We start from the raw sequence: 22970 nt of genomic DNA, 5'->3' as shown, positions 1-22970 counted from the left end.
TGCACCAAAATAACGAGAAAGTATGTGGGGGAGTACAGCGCTAATAAAAATGATATACAAAATAATAAGTATATTCAGCACGAACCACTTTCGTCTAAAAACCAGAGCGTTGGCTCCAGAAAACTAGAGAGAAACGGGATATCCTTGCGGGGTAATGCGAGTTTCAACATTTGTGCAACGATTCGAAAATGAACATGCAATTGAAGAGGGACCAACGACGGAGCTAGGTCAGTTTTTTCCACGTGAATTCAGCTTCTGCCTTGAACCACACACGGGACGGTGTGGACACGTTATGCACACCATCATTATAAGAAAGTCGCATATGCGTCCATAAGAGTTGATTCTTTCTTTGTGCGCTCTTTTAAAGTAAACGTTAACATCGTATTCCTAGTGTGACAGGTAACTTTGATCCCTTCTTGGATTTCCGTGTGGCATACATAATTGTGGGGAAGGAGTGGGTTTGTACTCTAAATGCCCGGGCAGATTTTTTCTCTTCTTAGGGGGGGGGGGGGGGGGGGGGGGAGGGCCGGTTAAGGAGAAATAAAGGAGAAACCTGTAGCCCAACAACTTCCCTCTTCCCCCCGCATCCCCCAAAATATATAGAAGAAAGCGTGTACAGCGAAAGTATAGTTATCCGGAGAGGAAAAAAAGGCATCTACACAAAATGTGTTTCTTCATCACCTTTGAACCTGGAGCATCGCCTCCATAATCAGAGCGCGGTCTCTCCTTTGCAGATATCAATACGAGATACATGTAATAACTGAAATGCTTTGCAACTACGGGGTTATTTATCCAAGTTGCCGCGTTATCAATTGTGGCCCTTATTTCTTTCATATTAAGAAAATAGATGCTAATTGAAAGAAAATTAAACCTTGGGATTAAATGTTTCTTTAGAGCATATCAGAAGTAATTGATTGAAGTAAACACCAGAGAGTAAAACAAACAAACAAGAAAACAATTGAAGTATCAAGATCTGGTTTTAATAAAAATTCGGAAATAAAGTACAGGAAAGCCTAAAGATTGCAGTCTGCGTTTCTCTAAAATGTGTAGAATATCTTCTTCCCGAAACCACATTTCTTAGCAAAATACTGAATGCCGCTATGCAACTTCACTGTCCGTTTCTTTCCGGGTCCTTGTTTGCTTAGAAAAATCAATAAAACGCGCTTTTGCTCTATACTTAGTGTTTGTTAAGTCTAAAAGAGACGCACACAAACACACATAGTGGTAAAAACGAAGTCACGGCGGCGGCGCACTTTCTACCTTTACTTTCATATGCCAGTGATATCACACTCACACACCCACAATAAACACGGTCAGAGCCATGACATTGTGCTTTCGGAGCTGCTTGATGGGTGCCGTGGGCGCTTAGAGTTCGCTGAGCTCCGGCTTATAATAAAACTAAATATTCGCGACCCCAGCGGCGTGCATTTTATCCCATTCGTCCCTCCGGGTTTCTCGGTTTCCCATTTTTGCCGCCAGGCTGTGCCAGCTTCCGATCCATAGTTGGATAGATTGTAGCTCTCCGCTTTCCTCCTTTAGGTCTTTCCGCTGGGTGGCGTCGCCTCCTCCTGGGTTGCGAATAGCTTCACAGTTGTTAAAAGAAGTTCAGTTTTTTCGCCTTTCATATTTCTTTGTAATATTGCTTCGCCTATGCGCCGCTCCTTCGGTTCCCGTGACTCGTTTACGAACCGTGAAAACGGCAGCATGGAGTTCTGAAGGGAAGGAACATCCACGCGGCTAAATGCAGCAACAGGACATCCCCATTACCCCGAGGGGGGCTGGGGCCTTCTGCCCTTTCTCAAGACGGCCTATAAACAAGCCGCCCCGCCCACAAATACCGAAGTCGAAGAGCAGCACAGCACGCGCGACGCGTGACGGGGCGTTGTCCTCGAACCTCGGAAGCCTCTGAGAAAAGTTGGTAAGTCAACAAGACTTTGTTATGCCATTTTTACAATTTTGCTTTGTGTAATTCACCTATTTCGGATTTGCGATTTTAGACATGTTGAATGACGCTCGTCAAAATGTCTGTGATTGTCTTTGAAAGGTTGCATCCGCTCTATCTTCCACCAGCAAAGCACCGTTCTCAACATGAAGTTAAATTTTATATGTATGTATTTTATTTTCTTTTGGGGGGGGGGGGGAGGGGCATAGCAGTATTTTTATTACTATTGTTATACAATTTTAGACGTGGTGCGATCTCAGTGATAAGAAGAAACAATATGGCTAAAAACGACATTCGAATCGCCTTTGGACGTACAATACACAAGCAAAATTGTTTGCTTTTTCATGGCGGCTTCCTTCAAAACCTTTTCGAGATTGGAGAAAAAAAAAAACTTTTATTCCTTTTATGTATACCTGCAAATTTAGAGGAATTGGTTTTATCGCTCGACGAGAGAGTACAAGAGTGAGCCCTGACTTTCGGCCGAGGAAAAAGCCTTAGCCTGACTTTGCGCTTTTCCGCTGGTATCCGGTCTGCGCCGCCCGATATCCAAGAGGTCCACGAGTGGCCACCGACCTAACTCTGAGATTGTTGATTTGTTTTATTGTTTGATTTCATTTCTTTTATTTTGTCCGCATCTACATTTCCTTTACGCTTGACACATTTTTCACGTGTATCGCAGGTGTACAGAAGCACCACCATGCTACCTTGCAGTTTGATGTGTGCCCTTCTCTGGTTGACGCTCGATACAACCGCGGCTCAGTGAGTACTTCCGTAAAATTCCGCGCTTTTGTATTATTTAATGGAATAACATGTACATGCAAATGTTGTTCCGCTAACGTTTTGTTTGTTTGGACACTACACCTTCGGGTTACTAAATATATTTCCAGAATGCATTTTAAACTCGACACTTACTAGCCCATTTTCAAAAGTGCGCGCCATGCTGCAACAGCTGCGGCAATATTTTGAGGTCGCCTTATTTGGAACGTACACTCTGAGCGTATCCTTTTTCCTCTGCTTTTACACCTCAAGCGATCTAAGCAAACGTCTTCCACTACTACTATTAGCGTGTATTGAATACGAGCGGTGCATCAGCGTCTTACGTGTATACTCAGCCTCAACGGCATTCTGCACTGGTGCTGAGTGTGCTTTTACGCGTATTCTGGACTCGGCCAAGCAATGATCAAATAAGTGCAGCAGCAAATTTTGCTTAAATATATTTGCAAGGCGTCCATTCTCACTGAAGTGACAACAAAAGGGATTGTAACTTAGGTCTATTTGTTACGATATAATAGGAATTAATTTTTGGGACTATGCGGGTTCGCCAGTTGGATCACTAACAACTATTGCGTGACGTAACATAAAAAGTGGAAACATAGTTTGCGTTGTCTCACGTATTTGTTTTGGAGTTTTTTGTGTGCCTGACCATTTCGTTGTTTCTCTGAAGTTTATAAACAAAACACAAAAAAATTGGTAGCTTGGTAGCTGAGGAGAGAATAAATTCCGGAAATTTAATTCGTGATTTCGTGCGGTAACTGCGCCAATGGGCTTTCTCTTTTCACTAGAAACCTTCGCAAAACTAGATAAGCCTAAACAAAACATGTTGCTATTTCAGTAGGAACACATTGCAAATGTTTCACTATCAACATGAATTTTTCATTTGTGGTTTTACTGCAGCTGGTAAGACACAAAACATACACAGCTAGCGGCATGACCCCCCTTTCCCCCCCCCCCCCCCCCCAAAGCTCCCCCTAAAATAAAAACAGATATAAAGCAGATCGTTTTGGGAGTTGGGTTAATTTTTCAAACCAAGCGACCTCACGACTGTCGCATTAGTAAAACTGAGTTTATGAGCTTGTTTCTAAAAGCGATTTATTTGTGACATATTTTATTCGAGTAACGATTTAGGGTAAGGATGTCTTCTAAATGATTGTCGCAGTCAACAGGCATTTTATTTTTTTAATCTCATAGGACGTCAGCTTCATCAAACATGGAAACTAGAATTTTAAACAGTATATTGGACAGTGGTCGTTATGACAGCAGGGTTCAACCGGATGGAACGAACACGACTGAAGGTGAGTGGTGACGCACTTTCGGAACGTTTATACCTCAATGTGGATAGGTAGACATTTAGGTTTATTAAATGAGATTCGAATTTTAAGTAAATTGAAGTTCTCGACGTAACCTCAGATATTCAAATGAGCCATGTACTTTCGTGCATTTAATGTTTTGCTTTATGTGTACGGAAACGATCGATGCTGATATAAAACAGGAGATCCCAAATTATTTTGAGTCTTCTTCAGATCTTATAATAACCCCATAGTCTATTTTTACGACAAAGAGGTGCTGCCTGCCGACATAACTTTGGGTAAAAATAAATAGAGTACAGTTTTCCGAAGAGTGCAATACGAGAACGTAGGATGAATTGCCTTCGCACATACAGTAAACGATCAGTTTTTATTAGGGCCTCATTTTTCTAATTGCGCTACCTAAAAAGTAGTAAAACAATTACGCTAATATATCACCTCATAGGTAATACATAGCATATAACTGTAAACGGCGAACTTTTGTGCCCGCCAATTATTTCCAAATTCCAACATGCAAAATTCTCGAAAAATTTAGCATGAAACTATAAAATAAATTGATGTACGTTTACAGCAGATGCTAAAATCTACAGGTTGTTACAATAATGACGGTGCTCATTGACAATTAAATGCAAAATTGACTGACTAAATATGACTTGGCAATCAGTTATCATTTAGCTTTAACTAAAAGGAATGAAAATCAACATAACAAGCGTGACCGTAAACAACGTATATGGAACGTTCACAGAATACGTTTATCTGAGAAACAACAACACAAAAGTAAAATGTTTTTCAACATTACTTCACCTCACTGTTTCAAATGTGCATATCCATCAACTGTACGCATAAAAAACACACACACGAACAAACACACACACACACACACAATCTATGTCAGGAATAGAGCCGTTGACTCGTCCACCGTGTATGGAGGTTATATTTAGGCACGTATTTTGTGTTGCTTTGTGTTGATCTTTGATTTGCTATGTCTCATTATCCGTCTAGAGATTGTGAGGATAGCACCAGATACAGCGTCAGCGTCTCGCTAAATATAATAAAGTTTTATATTCCTGTATTTAAATTGTTTTCTTGCACACGTCCGGTGCGAGTCTCTAATGGAAGAAATGTTGCATTAAAGAAAGAGAAAAAGAAAATGATTTATTTAATTATTGTTTATTTCCGCTTTAATATAGGTAATATTATTTTGTTTGCGGAATCGGGGAACCTGACATAAAAGAGCGCAAAAATGTTGCCGATTTCCGATGTTTGCCTAATTTTCCAGGTCACGGCTCGCCCACCTTCGTACGTTTTTTTTTTTTTTTTGGTCAAGTCTCATTCTTATCAGAAACAATTTTTATGTTCAGGAAACCACGAAGTCCTTTTCCAGAGTTAATAATCAATTCAGTGTCCTCAAAAACGTCTTCAACATTTTTTTTTAGCTCTGCATAAGAAATACGCTTCTGTTGGAGTGTATTTCTTATTGAGGTTTTTGTTAAATATATTCTCGTTATGTAATAATATATGCGCCAGTCTTTGTTAAATCAAATTTAACCATGATGAGTTTCACCCGACGCTGGGTAAAAATGAGGATGCTTTGTTTTTACAGTGGCAGAGGAAGTAAGAGGGACAGATGACGTCTCTAGAGGCGCCTTCTGTCCCTGGTACTTTCTGTTCCATTGTAGAAAAAAAAAAGAAACTTTCTTTTGCCTTTGTCTCGGGTTAAAATTATCATGGTAAACTTCCACCAGCTCGCCTGTGCACTGACTGAAATTTAGCTAGTAAGACTGTCTACATTAATCACATTTGTTGTTCCCTTCAAGGTCCTGTTCAAGTTGACGTTGACATGTTCGTGCTTTCCCTCCGTGATGTGTCATTCATGAACATGGTACGAATGTCTCTCCTCAACTATCCTTCATTATTACCTAAATCACTCGTGCCCCCTTCCCCGTCCCAATAAAGCTATTGTTCGCATTAAAATATAACTGCTCCTAATAAGTAAAAGTTACAGAGGACAATATTGCGCATAACACTTTCTCAGAAGTATTTAAAATCCTTCCCTGTATGTAGATTACTTTGTAACTATCTGTGTTAGATCGAAGTAATATTTTAGATTTTGTTTCTCCAACAGCACATATTTGCTCGCATCAGACCAAACAGCTGGGATGGTAATCACAAAACAGTCCTACAATTTTTTTCTTTTCACTGGGATGCACAAAGTGATAATGGTTATAGTTCTTGCACGTAATCGAGGGAGGATGCCAAATCGCGCTTTATGCAGATGAGTGATATTCCCCTTTTCCTGCAGGATTACACAGTTCAAGTGTACTTACGGACAAGATGGAAAGATTCTCGGCTGAGATATGATAATCAGCCTGGGAAAGTGAAATACCTTAATTTGAACGATCCTTCAAAAGTTTGGAGACCCGACCTATTTATTCCGAATGAAAAAGAAGCCAATTTTCACAAACTCTTGCTCCCAAACACGTTTCTACGTATTTACCCCCAGGGAAATGTCCACTACAGCGTGAGGTGAGTCTGAAAGCTCGAGCTTGAAACTTTCGTTCCCCCTTGAGGTATCCAGCATGGAGTACAGGGACCCTAGGCCACACGGCGGGGCCAAGCGGGACCAAGGGATCGCGATATCGCCACCTGCTGCGATTGGTCAGCTGCACGGCACTCACCAACCGCAACAAATTCAAATTCAAATTCTTTACTTATATATTTCCGTTCGAAGAAGGGAGACAGAAAAAAAAAACTGTTGATGCTTGACGAGGCTCTGCCTCTCCGCAGCTGCAGAGAGCACAGCATACGCAATAGGACAGCATACGCATATACGCAATATTTTATAATAATACTTACGACACAAAAAATAAAAAGAAACAGGTGGTAGGGATGAAAACGGTAATCAATTGGACTCAGATTTTCAAGATTCACAAATCCTACGGACACTCCCTCAAAAACATTGAACAAACACTTTGCTGGGACTCGCAGAACACTTGTAGACTCAGTTCAATCGAACAACTAAAAAAAAAAAAAAAAAAAAAAAAAAAAAAACGGAGCACTGTGAGTTTAATGAAATGATTACCATACTTCATGCTTGAGTGTGGCACTTTTTACGTGTCTACACAGTGAGTCCCGTACGCAACCTCCATCAATCTAAGGTTGGAAGTTGATTTGAATGCATCTTCATCTTGCCCAGGTGACTTTTTAATGCAAGAAGAGTTTTATATTAATACTGATTTGTAATTTGTTCACTATTCAATTTATTAAATAATAGACTGGTATGGGTATTGTACGTAGAATTACGTACCTTGCGAATAGCCGTTTTTGTAGAATATGCATTAGTTTAATTATATGGCGGTCGTATACCCCCGTACTATAAAGTACAGGACATCGCAAGCGGCGATGTCCCGGTTCCTTGGTCCCTTTCGACAAAAGCGCCACGAGACAAGAACAGAAAATAAGAAACATAAATGCTGTCCTTGTTTTGTGGCGCTTTTCTCAAAAGGAACGATGGACCAACTAGCCCATCTCTCACTAACTATGCAATTTATTCCTTGGTCCCTTCTTAGTCGCGCCGCATAGTATCAGGGCCCAGAACGTGCCCAAACACCCCTGAGATGAAATAAAAAAAAAAAAAAAAGCTTTCCGATTGTTTAACTGAAAGTCGACGTTGCGCTACCTGTAATAAACAAGAAGGCTTGTCCTTTTTCGTTCTGTTTTTGTTCTAGTTGTTGAGTGCTGCGGTTTTTTCGTTTTTTTTTCAATATTCTACTTTGTCTTACTTTATTTTGTACAGGTTGACCTTAAAGCTCGCTTGTTTGATGGACTTCGCAAGATTTCCGTTTGACACACAAGTCTGTAAGATAATGATGACAAGCTGTGAGTACTCCTCAAGTTGAATTAAGAAAAGTGATCACACATTGAATTCAGATTTTAATGTAAGCTATTTAATTTAGAACTTTAAAGGTATTAAAAAGCTATACACGGCGTCATCATTTTAAACACCTTTTAAATTGATTTCGCCTTGAATCCTAACTGGCGTCAATACTGCAATTACAACATGACCCCTCAAACTAATATTTAAATTTTTAATGACAAATTTACGTCATATCCGACTTACCGTAGCAATTACCTCTCTTATTCAGTCCTCCTGGCTGTATAACTCGCCTGCAGAAACAGCTTTAGTTCAGCCTTCACGGCATTTTTTGTTTAAATCGATTCAGGCTAAAAATTTACCCTATTTGTTCAAATTGAGAAAGTGAGTAGCCGCAACGGTGCAACTCTGTTGTGCGTGATCCGGCCTTTAAGAATAATGTGTGAAATTTTCGAATTGATATATTTTTCTAAATGGGATTAGACACAAAAATAGATAAAATCGTGCTAGATTTGCCATTTCTTTAATTCTTATTGTATTTATTTTTCTGCTTTTAAATACTTCTAAGATTTTTTTTTTGTTTTGTTTTTGTAGGGTAAATGCTGTAACACATTTTGTATCAGAGAATTTAAGTAGACTTCCTCCCAAGCGCTGCCAATACGAATTGTTTCTGGCCTGAAGACTTTAGCGCTGTCAGAAAAAATAAAAATAAACACTTTGAGAGTGTAATTAGATTTTGTCGTCATATAGGCTGCCTAAAGTGTTCGCTCTTCTCTCCTTAGCTATATCAGGTTGAAATAATTTACCTTCCAGCTGCACTCAGTCTGAATCATTGGAATGTTTCTTGAACCAGCTGACCACCTTTAGACAACATACTTTAATCAATCTAGAGCGAATTGTTGAGCGAGTTGGTGTTAAATTTAAGAATACCTGGTAGTGCTCGAACAGAAGGACAAAAGGAGAAAAAATAGACGAAATAACAGTTAGAGCGCGGCCGAGCTGGTGTAGCATTACCGTTTCTTTAAATTACCCGAGACTGGGGCGAGAAAGCTATGAAGCATCAAAACGTGGAAGAGAAAGTCAAAGTGATAGGAAGACAACGTCTCGAAACGTTGTCTTCCAATCACTTTGCCTTTCTCTCCCACGTTTTGATGCTTCATAGGTTTCTAGCCCCAGTATCGGGTAATTCAAAGAAATGAGAATTGGACACCACTGTACGATAACATTAAACTCTTTATTTAATAAAAGATGATAAATTGCGCCATCGCACTACTCTCAGGCAATCCTTTGCCTTACCACCTCTTGCAAGGACGCGATTTTTTTATCTGCAAGATTAATAGAGGCTACACTGTGACGTATGCTGTGTTGCATCTTTTGGATATGTCAGCTTCAATAATCCCCATTTCGGTCTTACCTTTACGTTTGGCTAGAGCAGTACACTTTGTGGACAAGGGAGCGCACCAACAATCGTGGCATTAAACTGAAAGATGGTCATCCCGCTAGTTATTTACATTTAAATTGTGTTCACTTAATCAGTTATTTAGGCATATGCCCGTTTTTACAGCGTATTGCTTTCCACATGACCACATAATGTGGCCGACGACACACTCCGCACGAGCAACAAGCGATCTCCTGTTCTCTTCTGAGCAACCCAACGAGGCTCTGCGGGGAGGGTCCGCCCCTTTACGCAGCTTGACTATACTTCGTTTCACGTTAAGTCAAATCGCAGCCGACGCTACCAGCTGATGCGATCAATCAGACAGCGTTAAAAGCGCACCATCATGGTGTTCATCTTTTTTTGTGCGTGTTACATCATTGCTGAACCAGTCATAAAAAGGAAAGGCCCCGTGACTTGGGGTTTTCACGCTGCTTGATTGGTCCATTGGCTAGCAGCGCCGGCAGCCTCTCGAGTAGATCTTCACTGGTGCACGAAAAACAACTTTAGTGCTGACACAATTCAATATTTTTATACAGTGTGTGAGGTTTTGTGCATGTACGGTACACAAGATAGCAGCTGTCTGGTACATGCACAAGACCGCGAAACGTCTTAAGAAAATACCGAACAGTGTAAACGCTAAAGTTGCTTTTAGTGTACCAGACCAGTTTCTCAAGTTGTGTAAACGGAAATCTGCAGAGCCTCATCGGTTTGCTCGAATAAGCGCAGTAGCCCGTTTGCTGCTTGTGCGATGGGGATCGTCTATTAAATTCCGTTATCACGTAGAAAGTAATACGTTGGACAAACAGTCGGATGCCTATATGACAGATTACGTGAACACAATCTAATCCTAAACAACTATTGGGATGGCCATTTTTTTGTTGATTGCTTAGTTCACCATGTCTGCTGTTATAGGCAGGCATAAAAATAAGGCCGTTAGGAAAATTATTTAAACTTACATAATCAAAGGATCCGACGCAGCATGTGCGACCGTTGCCTCAATTAAGCTTGCAGATAAACAAATCGCGTCCTTGAAGGCTGTGGTGTGGCATCGGTTTGGCCGAGAGTGGTGCGATGGCGCAATTTATCGTCTTTTGCCGTGAATAAACAATCGAAAGTATAAGTGCGATATGGTATCCAGTTCTTCTTTTTTCCTCGTCTTCGAGCTCCTGACTTTGTTCTTGTCATTAGACTTAATATAGTGTATTTTTAGATAAAAAGGAAATAACTCTAAATGCAATTAACCAACTTAAATAAATAAGTTGGCAATTCCCACGGCACCGATTTTTTTTTTTTTTGATAACTAGTTTTTGGTCGGAGGAAGTATCTGACCTTCTTTTAAGGAAACATTTTAACAGAGGAACCTCCTTAACAAGATGCAGTTACAGTCACATTCTACTAAAACTGTTAATAGTAAATAGTTTTTCTGGTGCTAAATGAAGAAGGTCAGCGCATGATTCATATAAAGTGCCCCCCCCCCCCCCCGCTTTGTCATCAGCGACATGGCAGTAAGCAATGTTTTCTTAGCATTAACACTCTGACAAAACTGTTGCACTAAAAAAATGGGTTGTCTCAGACATTTCTTTAGAAAAATTGGTTTGATAAATTTCAAGAACTAGATAAATCACCATTAAAATATATGAGCTTCTCGTTAAATTTCAAATTAACATTACATTTCATAGAACTTGAGATATTGCTGGGTTATCATTTATTGTGAATATACATTGTATCATTCGAGACTTTTGGAGCCACCGGCATCCGAAAAATATATTTGATAAAAACGACGTGAATGTTGCATGGTTATTCCCATATGCTTTTCCCAACGCATTCACAAGCATGTTCATAGTATGGCCATGGTATCCCGAATGACGCACTTAGTTTAATTTAAAGCAAGCAGGTAAATCTGGCCAGCTGATATTATGATTTATAATTTTCTTTTTGAAACAGACTGAAGTGCCACAATTAAAAAAAAATAGGAAAATAATATTATCAACAACTTTTTCTGCTAAGCTGCAAAACATAGTTGATTTCATTTTATTCCCTTTGTTGTGCGAAGATTCCCGTACTACGGATGCATTGGTCTTCGAGTGGAAAAGGGGTGATCCACTCGTAGTAAACAAAGAATTGTACTTGTTGGAGCATAAGCTGATCGAGTCCAAGACAGGCTACTGCAACAGCAAAACAAACACAGGTAAGCGTAGTTTTCTAGAGTGTTAGTAGAACTTAAGCATTCAGGTTTTACAAAACATGCTGCGGCGTGTAGGCGCGTGACTCACAGAGGAAACAAACCAGCGACGGTTTAAAACCTCCCAATGCGCAACTAAGTTAGAAAGGTGCCAATGTATATAGTGATTGGGTCGAACGGCGAGAGCTTGGCAGTTCGATGAAGACTTAGTTTGTATCAGTCCTTTGTGGAAAACAATTACACATACGCTAAACAATAAGAACTAGCAATAGTTGATTTACTGAGTGCTTACTTTCTTTAAATGTCTAGTGTATAACAAGGTATACGGTCGTACATTTAGTTTAGCTTTACATTAGTTCAAGCGAAGCACCCCGTTTTTTTTTTTATTTCTTGTGGAGCTGATGTCCCTTGGTTGTTCTTTGAACATTTTTTCCAGCATTCTACATACACGGCTGACATGGATTGGACAGTTATGCAAACAAACGCTTGAAAAGCACGTGCTCCGCTTTTTATTTCTTTTAAATTGCTTAGGCACCTAAAAGGGGCCTCGCAACGATTTTGTATTTTTAATACGCTTAGAATTACCTTTTGGTATTCATAACCTAAGAAATACGCAACGGCAGACGTAGGAACAATTAGAAGAAAAAAAAAACGAACAGCGTTCACCTCCTCAACCCGCAGTCAGAACAAGCGATCTGATGACTATCATATACATGCTACCATTGATCATCGTAGCCACGCGTCGAGGTTGGCAAAGCACATTGCACGGACGGAGCCCTATACCATGTTATAATTTGACTTTGCAGCGATTGAACACGATCTAGTACCCGTAGGTTAGCCGAATAACTAATTGACCCGAGCCGTACTTCTGAGATCACGGGGAGTTCGTGTCACATCCATGCAAAGCGTTCGACAATCGCCACTAAGGGGCAATATGTTAGACTATATATCAGCATTAAGATTTTTGTGATTACTGCGTCAAACATTTTATTGAAGAGAACAAAGGGAAATAAGTCTAATTTTTTCTTGAAAATAAATCGCAAGAAAAAACTTCTGGGTCAATGTCATTGCGTACTTGTATACTTGGGTCATGCTAGTGCCAATATGCTTGCATAAAGTGAGAAAAAGTTAAAGTCAATAACATTGCACGGCCCCTTTAATGTATGTATTTTGGGACGTGTTACTAATTTGTACTTTCCTGTTTCGTTGCTAGCATGAAATAAAGCTTCGCCCAGCACAAGTTCTTAACTTGAGCCCGTATTTTGCCGCCGTTTCGTACGGAGAAATTGTTTAATTTTGTTTGTGATTGTGTTACGCCGCAATTGTTTACAACACAAAAGTAAGCCATCCTTTAAACAAGGACACCGAGGCGCATTAACTATTAACTAATTTAACTGTGCGACAGAATTAGCTTTATAATATATTGAGAGGCAGGTGGGTACTTGGAAGTTTCGTCTTCGAGGTTGATATAAGCTCTAAGCTTTGCTATCTTTAATATCAATTTGGATACTCACATCAAGTGACTACCGTTTCAAGAAGGTTAATTTTCAGCACCATTTTTGTCCTTCTCATAAGAATGTTTTGGGACTCTAGCCTTTAAGTATTTAGAATAAATATTTTACTTAAATTAGCTGTGTTCCCCTAATGAAACATATAAAGACGCTGATGGTACAGCTGTGGCTACGGTTATGCACATCATCAAAAACACAGCCTGTTGAATCTTCAAAATTGAAAAATACGAAGACGAAATCGAAGAAACTCACAGCACGAGTCATTCATTCCAATCATGAATCAATCACTATAAAACCCTCACCAGGAACAGTCGTTCTGTGTGATTTCTCTGTGACCTGTCGGTAGACCCGGGTATTGTTTAAGAGAAATAAATGTGTCTCCGTAGTTTATGCGTTGGTAGACGCCATTATAATGTTGCTTAATTATTCAATTTAAAGTGAAATTTATAGCCTGCGCTGAAGTTGTCAAGCATTGTTAGCAGCTCAGACAGCGCTATTCTTAAAGTTGCTGCACGGATAGGTATGCTCTCTGTCATTTCTATCCCTGACCATTCAAAAAGAACGGTGCTGCTTGTTTCGCTATTGATGTTGAAGTTAATGACCATAATCTGGCAATTCACCAGAGGAACGTAACTGCTACCCTGCAAGCTCAACTCTAATAAAAGCCTTTTGTTTCCACATCAGGAGAATATTCATGCCTGAAAGGCGGATTCGTGCTCCAGAGAGATGTCAGAAGATACGGCATTCTGGTGTTCATCCCCTGCTGTATGTGTGTGATCGTTTCTTGGGTCGCTCTTTGGCTAGACAACAAATCCACGCTGATTCGCGTGCTGGTTCCGCTGGTGGACTTGGTGTCCCTGTCCAGCCTCGTGAGCAAACTCAACTATAGCGACATCCCAAAGACAAATTTCACGATGCCCATCGACACCTGGACCGGCGTTTGCCTGACCTTTGTGTTCATCGTCTTAATTGAGGTAGCTGTCGTTGACTACCTGGTTCGCAGGAGCGGGAACCGCCACGAACCAGTTTCAGCGAAGCCTGATGAGGATAAGATGAGTGGTGTCGAGCGTCTTGAAATGGTAAGTGGGCGTTTTTTTATTTATAATGGCATAACGTGGCGAATATCGATCCAGTTTGACCATAAGCAAATGTTACGACTAACCGTTGCCAGTTACGTTTTTTCTACGCTAGACATAAAAAAATAGTGCGACTTGAATAAATATTATAATAATTTCCAATGTAGCATAGTTGTTGAGGCTCGATGTTGTTTTTTGTCCTACAATTTAGGACCCAGAAAGCACTAAGAAGCCAATGCTTCTTAGGGCTTTCTGTGACTGTCGGATGGTAAGCATAGGTTTTTAAAAGTAAGGTGCCGTTCAATCCGACCAAGAAGCTTGGTACTTCTTGGTCAGAGTCTAACTGTCTTGGGCCTTGATTGACAAAAAAAAAACAAAAGAAAAAAAAAACTTCGAATTAGGTTTTAGTGCTGGTTCGGGCGTCACCTGGCATCTTTGGTTCGTGTATTGCACTTTGGCTCTCATGTGACAAACCAAAGAAAAGCTAGACTTTAGTATTTCTCTGCCTAGGTAAGGTTAATAAAAAAGTATTGTTACATATTTTAATTTGCTAGGTGACGTGCATGAGCAGATTAAAACATATTAGAAGTTTCCGCCACGTGCCGTTTGCAAGCGCATCGTCGTCGCCCTCCGTGTGTCCGCGGGGTCGCGCATCGGCCGCACCGCTACACAATCCCCTCTCTATTTTTTGACAGCCATAGCTGTTATGGGCTCTTTACACCACTGACAATGACGTCCGTTGTTGATGTCGTAGTTGTTGATGTTGTAATTAGCGTAGTAGGGCGTAGAGCGTCCGTCGTGGATGTTGCCAAATCCTCAAAAAAAGATCGCCCTCCACCCACGGGATTCGAACCTGGATTCGCTGCATGCGAAGTCGAGGCGTTACCACAGTGCTACGCGGCAGTCTTAACAACCGGTTTTATATCTCGAGTTTTTGTAGTACCCGACGTGCACTGCACGCGCTCTCTTGGAAAATGCGAAAAAAAAAAAAAAATCGCCGATAACAAAATGCCGCCGTAGCACTCTCGATACTTAGAGCTCCTCTCTGGAGACGCGCTTTCACGCCCTCCGGAACAAAAAAAGAAACAAAAGCGTTCCGAACAAAAGGGTCAGATGTCCATTTTGCTCCGAACGCTTTGGTTCACACACCCCGCGGTGCATGAACGCACCGCCGATGCCTAACAACTGTTCCGTTGCCTGTCGCAGCTATCGCGACGACTGTACTGTGGATTAAAACAGGACGGATTATTTTTAAGCACATGATTTTCTTCCTAGGAATATGAATTTTAATAAATAACGTCGGCATTCATAATTTATTAACTCCAGGCAGTTTCCACAGCGACAGTTGTTAGTGACAACCTTCCCGGGGCATCGAGTGGTAGTCCTCCGCGAAACCTCTAGGTGCCTCGAGCGTGCACGCGTAGTCAAAGCACGCGTCAAGAAGCAGTGAGCGCGTGCTAAAAGCCAGGCGTTCGAAAGGGACGGCCTGCCGTTTTCCCTTTAACAATGTTGACTTTGACAGTGGCTGTAGCCAACACCCCGCTGCGCCAGAGAATGCCCCCGGTCATTCTATACTACAAGTATAGATTACAGCGTGTTTTTTATTAACTATTTTTGTTGATGTTTTTAGTGTGTTCACTCCCTTGTATAATGCCCCCTGGGGCCCTCAAGGAAAATAAATGATGATGATGATGATTCGACCAGTCGAACTTGAACGGCGTATGGCTAAACCTCGGAAAGTTGGTCGCGGGTCCGAAAAACGCGACGTTCAGTTACGGCTGAAGAAGGAGACTCATCGTAGAATGTATATGGATCACGCATTGGAGAGGAATTAACGGCAAAAGCGAAAATTGCCTGAAAATTATTGCTATTGTGCTATGGGGTAGTCGCAGAAATGATAATGACACCGCAATAATAGCAAGTTACGCGAGCGCGGATCTGCAGTTTCTGTAACACACTTGACGCGACAGCGTACATTCACTGATTTTTCCGCATGTGTTTATGCCTATGCTCACTTCCCCGCAAACACAAAATTTCCATTCACACCAGAGTTTATCCACCCTAATTATATCGTTGAAGGATAACATTATTAGTCTCCCAAGCTATGTGTCTAGGATTGCCAAACCTAGGCACTGTTAGGTTTTTCCTCGGCTTTGTGTCTTGAACTGCACAACCATGTCTTGTGATTGCGGATGGTAAGTATAGGTTTTTAAAAGTAAGGTGCCGTTCAATCCTTGTCCTTGATAAAATAACGTTTTGTCTAAAAAAGCACATAGAGACAAATAAGTTGGATGCCTTTTACAGATATAATGAATAACAAAGTTACATCTCGCAAGGTAAATGAATTGCTCAGCGTTTTGGTGGAAGTCAGGTTCAAAAATGTAGTTGAAATCCTGACACCGAAGTTTAACTCTTGACGACAGGAATGACCTAGTTTGTTTGATTTCTTAGCGCAACCTGTAATCAGTCTTGGTACAATCATTAATTTGCCTCATCTGATACCCTTTCTCCCTTTGTCTCTTTCTACTTCCCTTTCATTCCTACATTATTCCTGTTCCGTGCTTGTCGAGGCGTTTCCAGAAGTGTTATATTTACGTTGCTAGTTGAAGGATGCGCAGGTGTTCCCGTTCGCAAGGTAACTTACAAAAAAAGTGCTGCCAGATTGTATGCTTTCATTCCCGGATTATAAAACAGAAACTCGCTGAGAGGCACAAAAAAGGAGTATTTTAGGTGATTAGAGTGCTTTATGTCAAAGTTCAAAAGGCTGTCTGGAGCCATTCGGGTGTTAGATATTTAAAAACTGATAGCACAAACAATATAAAAATAACTCCTTTTTAACTTAACTGTACTATTCATGTCAAATGACCGACTGTTCTGCAGAAACGGCTTTTATGTGGTGAATGTATTGATTTCATTTTTTTTTGCGGTGTATAATATTTTATATTTTTAATAATTATAAAACGTTTACACATATATGACGTACCTTTGTAATAAATTATAATGTCATAATTTGCAAAACCAATATATATTGTCAAACGTGCTGCTGATCAGGCGGACGCCGTAGTTTTTGCATCGAAAAGTAGACGAGTCTGTGAGAGACGTGAGCGATCTACTTTAAATCTCCAGCTGATAGAACATACAAGATTCGAGCCTTGTACGGTTTTCTAGGGAGGCAACTTTACAATCATCTTGTTTCTTAATAGTACTAACATTGCTTATAATATGTATTTTTTAATGTTTACAATGTTCATATATGTGTGGGCTGTTTCCACCCAAATCTCCGGCTGCCAAAATACGACCACAAGAAAACAGCGGAGTGCTGTCTCGTGCCGCTCTTTAGGGAAGTGCCTTCTCACTATTGCCACTTCAAGATGGCAACACTCTTTGTAACAGAAAATACAGTGAATAAAAATTTATCTCGTGTAATCAGTGTGCCTCTAGAGATTCCAGATCAGGAAAAGTAAATCTTAATTTTATCAAAGTGACACACCTATTTTAACATTAATTGGGACATTAAGCATTAGGAGCAATGGAAACTAAATAAAAGTTTAAAAAGTAAAAAAAAAAAAATTCCGACTGACTGCAACAAATTTCTTCACAATTTTTATATTTTTTTCTTAAGTTACACGCCCGTGGAAACAAAGTTATATACTATCACGCTTTTTAAATTTTGGTGTGAACAACAATAATGTGCTCCCATGTGTCTGTTCATTAAGGTGATACTAATGCCCTTATTTTGAAAACTTATTCATATATCCACAAAATAGAATTGTTTCGTCTGTTTTTTTTATTAGCTATGCTTCCCATAAAATTTCATTTGGACGAGAAATGCCTTGATTAGTCTGGGTAAAAGTTCAGTCATTGACAAAGAAGTTAGACAATCCTGATGTTTCCGCTTCTAATTTGCTTTCGTTTAATATATTGGCACAAAAACTGAAACCTCAATTTTTGTTTAAAAAATGAGAGTACTAGGTTTTATATTTTTGTGAACTTTAAGCTGGTCACTGTTTTTTTAATCCAATTTCTTTCGTGTTTGAGTAAAAAAAAACTGTCTTTCGTAAGAGAAAGAATATTTGTTAAGAGTCACAAACTTATTTTTATTATCTTTACTTCACAAATCAGGAGGATGACAAAGACGTCAAAAAGGCACCTGGGCCAAATGGTGGCAATAAGACCAACTGGAAGCAAGGCTTTGAAACATGGCTGAAGAAATCAAGATCAATGGCAGACAAGATCGACCTTGTGTTCCGCGTCCTGCTTCCAGTCCTCTTTATCCTATTTTTAATAATTTTTTTTGGCACACATCTGTCGGCATCAACAGATCCCGATGAGCTGTTTTAGGGCACGTTTTTTTTCCGAGTGTGCTCCCCTGACCTAAGTGTGACTAATCCGTATTGATATTGCTATTGTTACTAACAAAATAAAAAAGGCAATCGACAAGACGGAATGTCTGTTTCGTCAAAATCAATTCGATTAAAGCCAATAAAAGCCTGGAAGTGTCAGTGGGGAGGGTCAAATTGAAACGCTTGATATGGTTGAAGGTGACCTCTATTTTCTGTAACATTAGTGCACGAATTGATTAAAAGAAGCGGGGGGGGGGGGGGGGCGGGATGGATGTCGACTTTATGGGATCAACCAGGCGTTTCTTCCCATCTTGTGTCAACGCAATAAAAACCGGTGTTTTTGATAAAATAAAAACATATCAAAACATGATTTGAACGCCGCTGAGAGATAGGCTAAGACTGTGGTGTTTTCGATAGTTCAATAGCATTGTCCAGGTTTATTTTCATGCTTGACATACTTCCTGGCAGATGCCGGAAACGTTACACATCTCCACGAAACCATATACAGACACTCCAATCGAGAATCTAATTAGTTTTTTTTTTTTGCTTATTGTGTTTTTTTTTTTTTTTGCGATGATGTCTTCTGAAAACACACTCCCTGCGAAACAAAATATAAGAGCAAAATAAAAAGGGGGGATTGCTTTAAACAAAGTAATTCAGAACAAAGGGTTTATCCTTAACACAGCCTAGACACCGGGTGGGTTAATCCAGAATCAGTCTCAATCAGGAACGTCCTATCCATGCTGCGGCTGTGAGAAACTTCAATAAAAAACCATTTTGCGCTTTCACACGAGTAACAAATTAAACGAACTATAATGGCCATGCTCGTTAACGCGTCTTCAGGACAATCGAATGGAAACATGACATTTTAAAAGGGTCCCACGAAAAATAGGGCTTTGAACTTGGGCAATGTAGACGGTTTCAAGATCGGGATAGTACATCACAGAAACGAAAAATGTTTTGATTAGATTTTGTAAAAAAGAGGAAAGTGCCTAGGCCTTGCAGTGATATGCATGAAGCCAAAAATATATAAACTCCATGTGTTTTCTTAATCCCTCTATAGTTCTGGTGTCAAGCTAATATATTTTATTCTAGACTGAACATATCGTTGAATTTTTAAATACAAATACTTTACTCTGTTTTAATAAAAATATTCAACGGTACCACGAGCTGTAAAATATTTGCACGTCACCAATGCTCCTGTATAGTGACTGTTTAGATAAACACACACAAATAAGCATGGCGTAATAGAGATAAAAGGTTAAAATAATATATTTCTCGTCATTTATATTTAATAATATATTTGTATGTAGTGACAATATACGACTGAACTATTGGGGAAGGTAAAGCAACCATCGACTGAATAAGGATCAATGGGATATTGGGACCGATTGTCATTTCGATTGAGATATATTTAATGTTTTGGTTATAACAGTTCTTTTTCTTCTAAATCGCTTCCTAAAGTGGATGAAACTTTGAACTAACTGAAGTCATGTATTTCACAAGAATAGATTTTGTGATTTAATAGAATCAATTGATCAATTAAACAAACAATCATGTTTGATTGCGTGTTCCCAAACAGCTGCTAGGTCTTAATGGTGCTCACTCACTCAAGTCCAATAAAAACCAGCATTGTCAGATTGTAGTTAGTTCACGACATTTTCTGAACATTGAAAAGGGAGAAGAGAAATCAAGATATGCGTTGTCGGGCTTATTACACGTGTTATAAATCCTAAACAAAAAGGTGTCACAATGCACAATAAAATAATAGAAAAGTTCTCTAAACCTGCTGTGACAAGGTTCGTTAGATAGCTCTTCTAAAGTTTTCAAACTTAAAACCAACTAAAGACATTCATTAAACGAAGTTCCACAATATGATTAACTACACAGGAGCATTACATTCTATTTTTCTTAGGTATGTTCTTAAAAGGGTTGAAGCTAAGCTTAGACAAACAAGTTCAAAATTAAAAAGATATCCAGCAGTGAACAAAATATATGATATTTTGGTTTTACGTGGGTAACTTTTCTTTGAACTGGGATACAAATAAAAAAATTGTAATGGAACGCTACGTTAACGTATTTATAGAGTACAAACTGATGCTTACTTAAATATGAATTAATTTTTTGTAATCGATATTTATTGCAAACCTGGTAACATCAGTGCAAGAGGACGTCGTCAATAATCTGCCTGTTGTGACAAATAGGACACCGCGTACAACCCTATGTCTAGATATAAAGTTAAGCTGACCAGTACTTTGTAGGGAAACCCTTTGCATCGATCACCGCTTGGCACCGACAATGCATGGAATTCAGCAAATTGTCGATGACCATCTGGCCTTTGTTCGCTCACTCCTGCTGCAGTTGGTCAAATTTCTCGCCAATGTTTCGGGCTTTCTTGACCCGCAGACGACGCTACAGCTTTTCAAAAGATGCTCGTCGAGCAATAAAGAAGTATTGCTCGACGTGCCTAGACGTCGAGCAATACTTCTGTAAAAGAAACGAAATATCATATCATTGTGTTTACTACTTATGTTCCCCAGGCAATCCTTTGACTTTTTGTCAGCAATGATATAAAAGTGATGTTTAAACTGACTAATAATATAAATATTTCAGGTTGCCATGAGGACAGTGTTACCAATTTACATTAAATTTTTGTTACTCTAATGGAGCGAAGTTTGGTGTGAGTTTTACTTTGTCCTGGGAAGGGTAATTGTAATAAATACCATAAACGCTGATTGAATTTTATTTTAACTGCCTTAAGCATTAGTAGAAGATTCAGACGGGCATGTGATGAAACATCCCGAATAAGATGACGGGTATTCTAGAACAGAACGCAATGCATCTATGTTATTTATGCGTAAATTTTATGATCTGTCGCAAATGCTTGGTTATAATCAGCGCGAACCGTGGAACCTGACTACGCTGCATTTGAGTGTATACTCGTTCGGCGGCGCTTAGTGAACTCGAAACTTCCCTAACAGCTTTCGCTAAAATCAGACCCAAAAATTACAGTCATCATAAGTTGTCTACCAACCCCCCCTTCTCTCTCAATTTGTGCGACTGCCATTGGAATGGCATTAATAAATAACTTATTTTCGCTCCAGAAGGCGATGAGATAGGGACGAAAAGCTACATTCAGCATACTCAGATCGACTTAGCTCAGCTCCTTCCCACTATATGAAGCATCTTGACGGGCAGCAGCAGAGGCATTACAGCAAATCACAATAACTTGCACAGAATTGCATCCAAATACACCGAAGAATAAAACAAAAAAGCAAATTTCAAATAGGTGCTCCTCACCTGTTACTAGTTACCATTGCAAAATACCAAAGTGCGTTAGCACGCAAGCCAAAGAGAGAAAAAAGCAGTTGCACTCCTAACAGTGTGTAGCGAAGGCTATGCATAATCACAGATAAAAATAAAATAAAAAACAAGACGAAAATTGACACAGAGCCAAGCGCTGTGTTTGTCCCTTCCTTAAACGCGTCCCTTTGTCTCTTTTTACGCTGTGTTATTTCTTCAGTTTTGACCGTGACAATAAATGCGGCCTTTTTGCTTCTGAGTTGTCGAAACGATGTTCCAAGAAGACATGTTTTTTTTTAGAAATAGAAACGCAAATTATGCATGTTGTTGTCTAATCTATTACGTCGTACTTTGAGCCTCGCTTCGGTGTTTATAGGTCAGAATCAATCTAACCTCGTAAGAGTTAAAAATCTGAAAGGCTTGTTGAGGTTCAATGCCAGACTAATTGTGACACTTATCCGAATTGAAGTCGTCTTCAAGCTCTGAATTCTATAAAGTTTACATTTCGGACGATTATATGGAAACTAGCAATTCGTATTAAAGTCTACTTCTTGGCTAAAACCCGATATTCGATGATCCCACTCGGCCTCTGAGTGCTGAACACCGATTCCCCCGCTGCAAAAGCTACTTCAAGAGGCCTGTAAAGCTTAAGCTTTCAAGCGCCGTCTTAGCAATATTCAATTTAATAAATAAATAAATAAAATATTTGAAGTTACGAATGCTAAAATAACAACAAAACGTAATTGAACAGGTAAAGGCAATTAAAAAAATCTAAGAAAATTGCTGGAACCCTGTGAGTGGCCGCCGACGTTCAGTTAAGAGGCCTAGCAACTTCGGAAAAGGCTCTTATTGCAACGTCGGCTGGCACTTTGAGGCTTCCCGGAAGTTCTTTTAAAATAAGATATTGTAAAACCGTTAATGTTCGCGAGCCCTCAATTTTTGCGAATTTCACGAATGGAAGAATTCGCGAAGGGCGCGCGAATTCTTCAAGGGCGCGCGAAAATTTCGGTCCTTAAGATTTTCAATGCAGGCGTCTGGAATTCGCGAAATTTAGTGGTCGCGATTATGTCATCTGTGAGCGATTCGCGAAAAATAGGGGCCGCGAAAATAAAGGGTTTTACAGTATCTTACATTTTTCTAATTCCGGACACACGAAAAAAGACCATAAACACGGGGTTAATGGCGAACTGCAAACCGGCAGGTTTATAAACCGGAGA

The 22970-nt window shown here is 39.8% G+C and overlaps 1 protein-coding gene across 1 annotated transcript; it reads left to right on the top strand.

Moving 5' to 3' along the window:
• Positions 1–1524: 1524 nt before the first annotated feature.
• LOC8039509 (glutamate-gated chloride channel) lies at positions 1525–18551 on the top strand. Its single transcript, XM_029975261.3, has 9 exons — positions 1525–1918; positions 2622–2701; positions 3911–4014; positions 5844–5908; positions 6329–6552; positions 7823–7905; positions 11392–11526; positions 13716–14110; positions 18230–18551. Exons 2-9 carry the CDS (start codon positions 2640–2642, stop codon positions 18446–18448), a joined length of 1287 nt encoding a protein of 428 aa, XP_029831121.2. The 5' UTR covers positions 1525–1918; positions 2622–2639; the 3' UTR covers positions 18449–18551.
• Positions 18552–22970: the final 4419 nt, after the last annotated feature.

The sequence above is a fragment of the Ixodes scapularis genome, unplaced genomic scaffold, assembly GCF_016920785.2.
Source record: "Ixodes scapularis isolate PalLabHiFi unplaced genomic scaffold, ASM1692078v2 PGA_scaffold0__279_contigs__length_252992795, whole genome shotgun sequence".
NCBI lineage: Eukaryota > Metazoa > Arthropoda > Arachnida > Ixodida > Ixodidae > Ixodes > Ixodes scapularis.
This window is presented reverse-complemented; position numbering and strand designations above follow the sequence as displayed.